At 41.0% G+C, this 12,120-nt stretch overlaps 1 protein-coding gene across 7 annotated transcripts in view; it reads left to right on the plus strand.

Moving 5' to 3' along the window:
* LOC139828782 (uncharacterized) overlaps window positions 1–12,120 on the plus strand; it is a 266,478-nt gene that overhangs the window by 71,586 nt on the left and 182,772 nt on the right. For 5 of the 7 annotated variants that reach the window (XR_011740739.1, XR_011740740.1, XR_011740741.1 and 2 more), the window contains exons 3-4: window positions 3,841–3,895; window positions 5,188–5,258. Coding sequence is in view for 4 of the 7 variants with exons in the window: in XM_071813192.1 (XP_071669293.1) it covers window positions 3,841–3,895; window positions 5,188–5,258 (126 nt within the window). In the remaining 3 variants the exon portion in view is untranslated. The remainder of the gene's footprint in view (window positions 1–3,840; window positions 3,896–5,187; window positions 5,259–12,120) is intronic. The other 2 variants (XM_071813191.1, XM_071813193.1) reach the window with 2 other exon arrangements.

Genomic DNA, 12,120 nt, shown 5'->3' on the forward strand with positions numbered 1-12,120 from the left:
GTTCAGCAGAAATCGGCCTAGTTTTCAGGGTTCTCTGGTTACTGGGACTTCATGCAAACTGCTCTGAGAAGTTCACTGCAACTGGAAATCAAGGAGAATTATCCTTTCTGCTTTTATTAAGAAAAATGCATTAACTGTGTTTCTGTCTTCATTTAAGTGCTGCTTCTGCTTGCTAGAGCAAACCTTTAGCTAAGTCATTGGTCAATTTTTCTTCAATGAATATCCTTAATTATATTATAATTTCATCCTTGTCGGTCAGAAGCTTGTCGTTAGAGTTGAATTGTCTTCAACAATCTGTATGTCAGGATGCCCACAAGACATCTGTGAGGACAGGAAAACAAACCTTAAAGAACTGCAGCTCCTGTCTGCTGTGGGTGCTGGAGCAGCACTGCTGCCTGCGGGCTGGGAGGGACCGTCCTGCTCCTTCTGTGCTTTGCTACGTCCAGCCCAAGTGTAGGTGGGAATACGACACAAAAGTTATCTTCTCTAGTTGGCCGCCTGCCAGTTTCATACATCAGCAGATATTTTGGATGGAGTTATTCCGTGGTTGAGTTTGGATTGTGTGCCCTGCGGCGCTCTGGCTGTGCGCTCCCCCCGTCCCCTCGCACCCTGACACCCCTTGGATTCCCAGCATCGACTGGCCCTTTCTGCCAGGGTGTCTGACACATGGACGGGACCAAGTCAAGCTTGGGATTATTGTCAGAAACGTGCTGTTGTCTTTGGCTTTGAGTGAGGCTGTTAGTGCTGCAGGCAGGTCTGTGTTTCCAGCTGCGCCCAAGGGCTGGGGAAGGGTGTGAGGGGCTGTCCAGGCCGGCCCTGCCAAGAGTCCTCAGCTGCCACCGTAGAATCATTTTGGGTGGAAGAGACCCTCAAGATCATTGAGTCCAGCCACAACTCTAGCACTAAACCACGTCCCTAAGAACCTCGTCTATGTGCCTTTTAAGCCCTTCCAGGGATGGTGATTCCACTGCTTCCCTGGGCAGCCTGTTGCACCCATCTCCTTTCCACTCACATTGGGAGTCTGACATGGAGCCGGGCTGTGTGCAGTGGCCAAACCTGCTCTGGAAATGCTTGTGAGCAGTGAGATTTCAGCTTTTTGAATCATTTAAAAAGCACCTCATCAGTTTATTTAGAGACCCCTCACACGAGGTTCAAACCTTCTTGTGCTACAGTAGCATTCAGCTGGCTTAATGAATTATTTCTGTCACTTTGTGTAGGGTCTTGGTTTTCTTTTGAAGGTTATCCATACAAATAGCACTGTCAATTGATATGACTTATCTTAGGAGCCGTGATGAGGCAAGAGCCTAAATTATATGTAGAAATTGCAATATGACTTTTACAATATGACTGTTGTCATAAAAATATATTCAGAACTAAGTTAAAAAGGAGAAAACTGAGATAGAAATATACTATATAGCAACACGTGGTTTCAGAAAGAATTCCTAAAATTGTATTATGCAAGCGCATCACTGCTGTGAGAAGCCATGTTTCAGCAATACATTTATTCTTCTTGCTGAAGATAGCAGGCCTTTAGTAAAAAACAGATCAAGCAAAAAATACTATATGAGTTTTTCCCCCCAAGTACCTTGTGCTGTGTGTGCTTCTTTCCTAACAATTCGGAATTTTATTTACTGTTTGCTGAAAGCGAAATGTTTTGAGGGCGCTGATCAGTTGAGCTGGCAGGAGGTGTTTGAGCTCGGTAGCCGGGTGTGAAGTCCTGGCAGTGGAGTCAACGTGTTGACCATCGGTTGTTCAGTTGGGCATGAAGAAGGAGACAGCCGGGAACGTAAATGTGCTTTGAGAGGCAGGGAGCCTGGTGAGAAATCAGCCTGCTTAGTATGTCTGCTCCTGCACGTCAGACTAATGGAATAAGAGAAGGTGACAGAAAAATAATTGCATTCTCTTTACTAATGAAAGAGCACTTCAAGTCGTTGATAGTTTTACTGGCTTAATTACTTTGCAATGGCAGTATTCAGTGGCTTTGATTTGAGTTTTGTAATAGCAGTTACATGGACTTATTAGTCCTTGGGTGAACCAGACAATTTTTTATGCAATTACATTTCAAATGTATTTAAACGCACAAGGAAAAGTACAGCAAAAACAGTGAGGTGAAGTAATTAGTGAGCAGGATGGGTGTGCTGGGGCTGGTCCCAAAGGAGGCCAGAGCTGGGTTTCAGTTCTGCTTGTTCCTCTTGCGGCTCTGTCCCACTCTGACTTCAGCACCTTGAGGACTTCTGAAAATATATCTACTTATTTAGCATTAAATAGAAATAAAATCCCACTTGAGTGAATGGAAGAAAATGAAAGAAAAAAGATAATTTAGCAATGTTTTGAAACTTTGTCGTTTCACACCCTTTCTGTGTAGTTTGTGAAAGATGGTCATGAAACTCCTCTTCTTGTTTCTTGGCTGGATTCTCTAAATTTCAATCTAAAAACCAAGGTGTATTTTCAACTTAACAACTAGTTTTGCCTAGATTTACAGTTGTATGGAGAAAAATGAATTTAAATGCAGAACAACAATTTAAGAAGGCTCTGTAGCCTTAGTGGTCAGTGTCACAGGGACCGCATGGTTCATGACAGCCGTACTGCACCGCTTGTCACATGCACCGCACGGCCTGTCACAGGTACCGCACAGCTCAGCAGACACAGCTCTCCTGGAGAAATTCCACTTCTGTGGCAGCTTAGTGCTCTGAACGGAGCAGCTGACAGGCTCCACGTTAGTGTGGTTTAGTAGCGTTCTTTCTGAGTTTGGCTCGAAACCACTTGCAATACAAAAAGGCATTTCACGTGTTTGAATCCGTACAAATCTGTGTGTGTACACAGCACATCTGTAGCTATCAGGCAGGTGATGGTGTGTGCCCTGCATTCAGGGCTGCAGACACATTTTAAACTTGATAGTAAAGTGCATTTGGACTAACTGCTAATTCTGCAGCATCTGAAATATTCCCTTTCTGGTGACAGCATGCTTATTCTTCTTGGAGTAAAACATCTACTCCAAGCAATAAGATGCCATGACAGACAGTGCAAGAATCTGAGCAATAACACTGCAGTAAAGATGTTTTCATGGTTGGGTTTTGTTGTTGGTATTATGGCATTTTACTAGCTGGCTACATTACCTAACTTGCATTAATTATATAAATGTATATATGGCTGTGTATACAGTATGTTTTTCTGTGTAAATGTTTTTCTGTGTTCTGCTCTTTGAAACATGATCAATTTTGAGATCTAACAGGGAATAAAAAATATAACCCAGAGGGAAGCAAACGTAGAATCAGGCAATGCAAACATTCGAGCCACAAAATTTATAGTAAGGATCTATAGGGTAGACAAAGATTGATGAATGAATTAACCATCTCACGCTGTGTATATAAAATGAACAGAAAATCCTAGGAAACTCTTTCAAAGGTAACAAAAGCATTTTCATGGTTTATGGAGGAAAGTGAATGTTTTCTTGTTGCTGTTTTTATTCTGAAGTGTTTTGCATTGTTTAGAGATGTAACAACTATGCTGCATTGTATGTAAACACGTGAATTATCATGTTACACTTGCAAGATTAGTACTTGTTTGTTGAGTCAGGCCCTACATTTTCCCCTCATCATTTCAAAGGCTTGGGTCAATAGAAAATAATCCACATTTTGGAGTAACATTTTGGTAAGGGCAAAGTAGGTTTTTGAATACTTTTAAAATTCAAACATATCTTTTTGGCAATATAAAAAGACTGCTGCTGTTCAGACAAGTTACTCGTTGACCTGAAATCTTAGCGTACTCGTTGGCCCAAAAACTTACTGCATTTATTGACCCCAAATCCAAAATTTAAATTGTTGTGTTTTTCCCTTTCAGATCTGCAAGACAACATGGTGCAGAGCAACGAGACGTGTTAGTTCCCTGCCACCCGGTAAGTGTGTCTGTCTGCAAAGAACTGAAGTGGTTTGGCATAGTTGGTTACTGGCAGCGTGCGGTGGCACTGGCAGCTGTGGTGGTCTCGGTGCGGTGGGGTGTCCCTGAGCTTCTCCTGCCCACCAGGAGAACCAGCCTCATGATCTGTGTCCAGGTCAAGCCTGGTACTGCTTTGTTATTATAAGATCATGGGTGGTGTAGTGTTTCTTACTAGGCTCTACCTTTCTGGCTTGTAATTACGTATTCACTCTGAAACTGTTTTCCCAGGAAGCAGGAAGGCTTTTATTCAGCTGCGATTTGTTAAACTGTGTGTAGAACCAAGATACAACCATGGTGGCTGCATTTTCAGTTGTTTATTATATCTTCCTGTGAGTCTCCAGGCCTGTTTGAGAGATGTGTGGTGTGGGATGGTATCATGCCAATAATGAAATGCTGGGTTCAAAATGAAAGGCAGTCATTCCAAAACACTTTTATTTTTAGATCCTCCTTTTCTTAGTCTTGGATGCTGTTTCTCTCTGCCCTCCTCCAGCGCGATTGCTTGCCAAGCCGCGTGAGGCAACTTAAAGCTGCCATCCAACCACAGCTTGAAATGTGCCTTGAAATCTGCTTTAATTAGATATGAGCCATAATAATTTAATTACAGATCCACCCACTAAATTGTCTGTTTTGAATTGTAGCAGCCACATTGTGTACAGAAACAAAAATGTTTGGAGTAGATACCTCACTGATTTCTATCAAGGACATTCAAGCTCAGAATAAAGTACCTGAGTACTGTGATTGTTTAACCTCTAGCTTGCTACTTACAAACATGACTTGTAAAATCTACCACATTTATCTAGATGTAAGTCAGCTGTGGTTTAACTGCTTGTTCCTGGGGGATGAGATGCTGAGGAAGCACCTGAGTGCAGGGTTGTGCCTCTACTGCTGGTAAGGAGTGTATGGCCAGCCACAGACTGGAGCTTGAGAAATGGCTCATTGCTTTGTGGACAGGCCTTTCAAATACTTATTTCCCACAAAGTTAAATTAAATATGTATCACACACTTAACATTGGAATTCCATCCTTCAGTTGTAGATATGTAAAAGCTCTTGTCCAAGCTCTTATCCCCACTGCTGGGGAATGGTGTCTAGGTCTTAGTCAGTGATCTGGTAACAATTAGGAGTTATTGCTATTTAGATTTGCGATTGATGGAAAGTCTGATAGAGTAATTATTACATCCTTGTCCGTATTTAGTATGTAGAGTAATCATTTGGTAGCCTGGGATCATTCAGCGATGCGTGTTGTAATTCAGCAGAAAGGAGATGGAGTGACGGCTGTGACTGAAGAGGACAGACGGTACTTGAAGAACCAGCAGCTGCAGAGGTAGGAGCAGACGTGTCAGTTAATGGAAACTTCTTGTGCGGTTCTGTTGCAAAGCACCACTTGCAACCTTCGGATTGATTGAATCAATCATTCAGTCAATTAGTCTCTCTGTCCATCATGGAAACAAACAATGTCCAGAGTTAGCGTGAGAGCAGTGGAGCTGCCTGGGGGGAAATCTCTACAAATATGTCGATGTAGCGGCGTGAGCATGCGTTAGATATGCACTGCTGGTCAAACAAGAGATACTCATTTTATTCATTCTGAATTATTTAAAATAAGTCTTTAAGAACATTCTTGACAGGCTCTGTGTGTTTTAATTAGAATGTCTGAAAAAATCCTACTGCAGAAAATATTGTGATGGTTGGTACAAATTTACTTCAGTTGTTGTAGCTCCTACCCATCTTCTCATCAGCATTATATAGTAATGTTTCCTTTCACTTTGCTAACATGCAGATTAAAGGTAATCTTAAGATTTGGAATGTTTTGTATCTTCATATTCACAGAAGAGTAATTTTCAGTTTGAGTTCTACTTACGTCTAAATCTTTGAGATGTTTGATGGATATTTTTCCTAAAATTGCTGGAGAGTTATTCTGATCAAATCCCACTAACGGAATTTCTTAGTGGTTAGTGGTTAAAGATGGAAAACTGTAAAATCTAAATAAATTCTGCTCTTGTTGGCAATAATATAAATTCACATTTAAATGATGAACCCTGAGGGCTGGGAGCATTACCTACACGTGGGCAGGTGCTAGAAGGCAGTAAGCCAGGGTGTGAATGAAAACTTGGTTGTGTGTTCAGAAAACCTAAAAGCCAAACGTTGTTGAAATGAAACTTCTCCGTAGAAGAGGGGCTGTGGGACTTGGAGGAGAGCGAGCCCATCAGTGGGTATCAGGGACAGCCTGTTGCTCTCTGATCACAACCCATCCCAGTTCCAGATCATTATCGTCCTCTGGAGGATTTCTGCTGCGCTTGGGGATAAAAGGCTGAATTCTTCTCACTCTGGCTCTGCTGGAGACAGCTCCAAAAGAAGATGTTTTTCATTGTTTCAAATGGCAGTTATCCAGAAATAATTTGGCATTTTTATTGTTATTTTTATGAACAGTTATTATTAAAAGCTCATTGCAAGTCAGCAGGCACCACTGTGATTGAAGGCCTAATGTTTTAAGAATTAATTTGGCCATCACCTGTTGCAGGATTTGGCCGAACTGCTTGTATCGGCTGCCTCTGAAGGAGAAGGATGAGGGATAATACCTGTCAGGTGCTTCTCTGTTTCCTTGGCTACAAGTTAATTTAAATACCATCTATTCTATTGGCATTAATGAAAATCTTCTGGGATACGCACCTTTGATATGCAGTGATTTCATTTGAATCATAGGCTGTGTTAAAACATTAGCTGTAGGGATGTAGTATTTTGGGTACCAATCTAATCACCTCTCCAAAAGGGTGAAAATGGTTTAGGAAGAGAGAAGTATTAATAATGTGTATTTCTCTCTGTTAAATATCCTCAAATGGCATATATTATTGCCTGAATCTTTCCTTCTTTGACACTAATATGGCACCAAGAATTTTTTTCCTGAAAACTCAAGCATGTGTTTCTTAGCAAACACCTATAATTAGGTCAGAATTTTATAAAAGGCTTTCTATTTGCATAGAGTAGCATTAATTTTGCATTCTTCTATCAAGTGAAACACGAAGAAGGAACAAATAATTTATTCATGCAAAACCAACCCGCATGAATCATTTATTTACCTCTTCTGGTAATTTCACAAGCTCACTTTTTATGCATCAAGCTGCAAATTAATAAAAAATTTCTGGGGGTTGATTTTGTCCAGAAAAAAAGTAATAAATGACAGAAATAGATTCCCCTTATGGAAAATCATCATGTGAACTTGGGCAAAAATTCCATACAGGCTTTTTGTTGTTTTAATGAAGTATCTATCTGAAAGAGCAGCTGCAAGACAGAGAGTTTTCACTGTCTTTAACCTTCAAAATATAAAAAAACCAACGGGTTGAACACCAAAGTTTTCTATCAAGTTAATCCGTGAATTCAGAACAACTCCCTGGAGTTTGTTAGAGTTTTCATCAATGTAAATAAAACTAAACCTGCTGAAAGGGCTTTAATCTGCAAATGCACGTAGAGGTAAATGACAAATGTACCGACTTTCTTGAGCCGTGGTCTGTTTCCAGCGTGTAAGTTTAATGGAACAAACTCTGCTCCTGCTGATCCCAGTGACAAATGACCCATTTTGTTCTACAAGTGCAGCGTTTGGCGCTGTTCAATGTATACTCTGTGGGTCAGCGTGGTTCCGAGTTAGCTGCTGTTTACTGGAGCACCTTGGCGGTTCAGGGTTGGTTTTTGTATTTTGTTACTGTTGATGTTTTGGTTGCAGCTGAAGGGCTGTGGCAGAGCAGGGAACAAGTGCTGTACGGTAACCTGTGTGCTCCCTGGCCACACTGGTTCTAATGAGAGATAAGTACCACATTTTGACAAATGTTTTGCGTCTGTTTGTCTGATGGCATGTTGATCTGTGGAATGTTTAAAAAAAACCCACAGAATTTTAAAAAGCGATGTGCAGCTGACATACTGTGTTAAGGAAATGTGTGGTAGTTCATTACAACATATGCTTAAAGAGACAGATATTATTTGGAAATATCTTTGGTATAGTGGGAGTTTGTTAAATTAGATAAAACCAACTTTGTTACCACTGCAATTTCCAAAATCATTAAGAGTGTCAGAAAAACAAGTGATGATTGGCATTTGGGACTTTAAAGGATTACTAACAACTGCTATACTGGCAATCTAACCGTTTGCTTTTTTCTTTTCCTATGTGGCTAGATGGGCAGTTCAGTTAAGTTGATATGTCAGTCAGAAACATCACTTTTCCTAATTCAGTAAGGATTGTTTTGTATGTCATTAATCAGTTTGCTTTATAATTATGTGTTAACTAAACTTTGGGCACAATGCTGCCCTTACGATGGCACAGGAGATCTGCCGCAGGGGTCCCGGGTGCCAGCCTGGCCTCTTGTCCGGAACAGTCACCTGCTGAAAGGCTGTGTTTGAAATGTGTGCCACGATGAGAAGTTAATCATTAATAGGGCATTTAATTAAGACCAATCAGGAGATTTAGCCTGAGATCTGCTGGTTGTTTTTTAAAGTATTTGCTATGAATTAAAGAATATAAGTAAGCGATTAATGAAGTGGCTTTAACTCAGCAAATTTGGGTTGAGTTTTGAGCTTTGCCAGACTCTCTGCCCGAGCAGGGCAGTTCTTGTGGCCCGAGTGTCACATCTCCGCTTTGTGAGCAGGTTTGGTCCTTCTCAGTCTACTCTCCTCTCTGTGAAGAACGAAAAGAGGAAGAACTGATCTTGGTGAGAGCTTCCATGTCTGCCAGGAAAGAGATTCAAAACCTGACTGAATGTGCTCCTGAGCCGCCTTCTGCATCTGACCTGGCTTTGGGCAGGGGGTTGGACGGGATGATCTCCAGAGGTCACGCTCCCTCCCCATCTCAGTGATTCAATGATGCTGTCAAATAATAAACTGGAAATGCCCAGTGAAACCACAGAAAAATGCTAGGTTATGTTGTAACAGAGAATTACTCAAGGCTATCATTTTATCCTGTGCTAAAAGCTTCACAATTGCGGGAAGATTATCCTACCAAACATGAAAAGTGGTGATTGTGCTGCCATTTTTTGCCACTGTAGTCAAGGGCCTGTCAGGATCTCCATTAAAACAAACATGGTCAGAAAGGGTAATCTAACCTTACATGACAGATATTTTCTTGGAATTAAGATTTGGTAGAGCATTACAAAGCTTTTTTGTTTAATTTTGTATTCTGGTTAACCTTTTTGTTTTATTTTGGTGAATGGATAAGCTCTTGAGCCTTTCATTGATATTTTTATATGAACTTGGTTCAGGCCACTTAAGCAAAATGTGACCCAGAATGACAGAAATTACAGAAGTTACTGTTAAATTGGTGTGTCATAGCTCTGTTAGAAACTCTCTTAAAAAGACATGAATTTATGTCACGAGAGTCACTGCCGTAGCTGCAATTACCGTACTCTGTTGTCAGCGGTCCAGCTGACAAGCTGCGTGCTAAATGCACGTGGTGATTAAATACTTCCTTGCTCACAGAGGACATTCCTGGTAGTGCAGCCACAGTGTGGTGCAGAGTTTCCTTCTCCAGTCTGTCAATGTAAGTGTCTCAATATTTAGGAAGTGTTAAAAAACTCTCAACTACTCAACATTTATCTTGAAGAAGATAGCTTTTGATTCAAAAAAAGCAAAATGTTCTATCCACAGTGTCCTACTGGATTTTGTGTGTTTATTAAGGGTCAGTGTGGCTGACGAACTCATTGTTGGTTTAATCCCTTGATCCTTTATGCAGATACTGTACCAGATGTATAGGAAGAGAACCTACATGGGACAGAAGGATGGACGGTGCATGTGCTGTGTGCATGCAGGGGGGAAAGGCTGGGGAGCAGCAGCCACTCAACATACCCAAACCTACCTTTCTCAGCTGTTACATATTTTTCAAAATGTCACATCTGTTGGCCAGATGTGCTCTTTCATCTCCTTTTTGAAGTGTTATTTTTTAAGAACAATTCAGATTTCAGCCTGTGTTTAATCTGGTTCTTTTCCAACTGTGCACAAAATTAAAAAATCTCTTGATGGCTGGCACTTGCTGGTCCTAAGGCTTAAAAGATTTTGCTCCAGTACCAATATAATGGCATTTATTAAAGATAATATTGTACAATTCATTTTTTTTTTTAAAGGCAAACTTATTTTCCTGATCACTGTCAGTTGGTAAGAGAGGTTTGTCCTGTGAATTGTAATTTTGGTTCTGGAGGATGATGAAAGTTCATGGATATGGTGGAATTGCCTCTGCTGTGTTGTAGCTCAGTGTTTTAGGGTTCAGTACAAAGCATTTTGCTTTGGGCACAAGAGCAGTAGAGAACTGTTCAATATATTCTACAGTTTATCAAGCTTTTGTAGTCTCTTTTTAGAGCTAGGACTGAGAACAGATTCAGTAACAACATTTTCAGCACTTCCCACTGCTGTTGAGTTCCAGGTGCTAAGCAAAGAGCCCTGAAGTGTGAGAGCTCCTGCCCAGCTGGGAGCCACAGAGTGGGAGGACGTGGGAGGCAGGTTGGTTGGATCCCATCTCCATCAGCCTGGAGGGGGAACTCGGGGCATTTTGGGGAGGGAGCAGTGGTGTCTCCTGGGGCAGTGGCACAGCTCCCCGGGCAGGGGACAGGACCGCAAGGTCACAGAGTGAAGGTTAGAGAAATGGATTCCTGACGTGGCTTGATATCGTGCCTTGCAGTGGGGCATGTGGTGAATTACTTCACTGCTTTCTGATTTGGTTGCAATAGTGTCGTTTTGGTGGGATATTGAGGAGCTTGCAGAGTTTTCATTTTGCATTTTGAAATGAGATGAGTGGGTTGGCATACAGTTCACTCCTGACATGGCAGCTTCAGAGTTTAAGTAAACGTAGAATGTTTTCTTTACAAAAAAAAACCCCTGGGATCCTTAGGGAACAGCTTCTCCATATGTGTTGGAGGAGGAAGGTTGTGGACAGCAGGTCAGGCAGAGAGAGACGTGCGTGCTCGGGGTTGCCAGTCCCACTGGAAACAATGTCCCCTCAGAAGGGCTTTGCTTCTGCTGGGGACGGGACGATGGGAGGAGAACTGAGGTTTCTTTATCTTTCTCCACTAGGTTAATGGCAAAATCTTTTCCTTGCTCTGGTGTCCTGACTATTAGAGCCCTGTACATGAGTAATGCAAACAGTCTGATATTCTTTATGATGCTCAATTTGATTGGTAACAAAAGCACTTCAAAGTTCATTGGATCTTCACAACGTCTAGTTTCAAGGGTAATTAAGCATCTCATTATATCTGGTAATGTTAATTGCATTTTTAATTTTATTTGTACACCGACATTTGCTCTGGCTAAAAATAGTCTTTATAAATGGGACTGAAAGGGAGAGCTGGAGATGGATATGTAGAAGCTGGTGAATTATAGGTAGAGTGGAGATACCTGTCTCACAGACAAAGCTGCCTGGAGTGATGGGCCTTTCTGTTAACTTCAGAGTGTTGGTGGTTCAAAAAAAAGGGCATTTGAAAATGTAATTAAACTGATCCAAGCCACATTATGGTTATTTACATTTAAATACGTCTAACACCTTGTTTGGGTAGAGGAGCTCAAAGCCAGTGAATATACCATATTTAAATCTATCAATAGGCCTTAAACGGGCATATAGCAAGGTCTTCCACGTCCTCTGGAGAAGTCTTGTTTGTGTTGATGAAGGCTTCAAAGTTGTGTGTTTTACAAATATGACTAAGATCTTGCGGATCTTACACGTGAGACAATGATTTCCTTTCCCATCTATACACTTCTGGAGATGATAAAAAAAAAAGCTGAGTTACCAGTGCTTAGGGGACTTGAATTTAAAAGGAAAAATTTTTGAAATATATTTAAAAGCCAGAAGGACAACATGAAACAGAAGAAAATGTGAGCTTGAAAATAATTTATTTTCTTCCTGAATAATTAAAGAGTCCATGTGAAGTACCTGATAATGCATGTCGGTCCTCAGCTTGTTTGCTATGTTAATTTATTCAGTGTATTATATTTGGCAATTAATATTCTTGTCTTAACAATATGCCAATTAAATATTCTTGCATTTCATTATTCATTTATCTTAGTTTTTCTTGAAGATAAGCGTTACAATGCAGTTTTCACAAGCACACATGTAATCAGGGTGAGGTTTGTATAGGAAAGTTAGTGATTTGCTCCCTGAGGTGGTTGGTGGAAACAGCTTTTGGAAGGTGAATATTGATAATTCACAGGGGAAGCTGCATAGG

Source organism: Patagioenas fasciata, chromosome 10, assembly GCF_037038585.1.
Source record: "Patagioenas fasciata isolate bPatFas1 chromosome 10, bPatFas1.hap1, whole genome shotgun sequence".
Taxonomy (NCBI): domain Eukaryota; kingdom Metazoa; phylum Chordata; class Aves; order Columbiformes; family Columbidae; genus Patagioenas; species Patagioenas fasciata.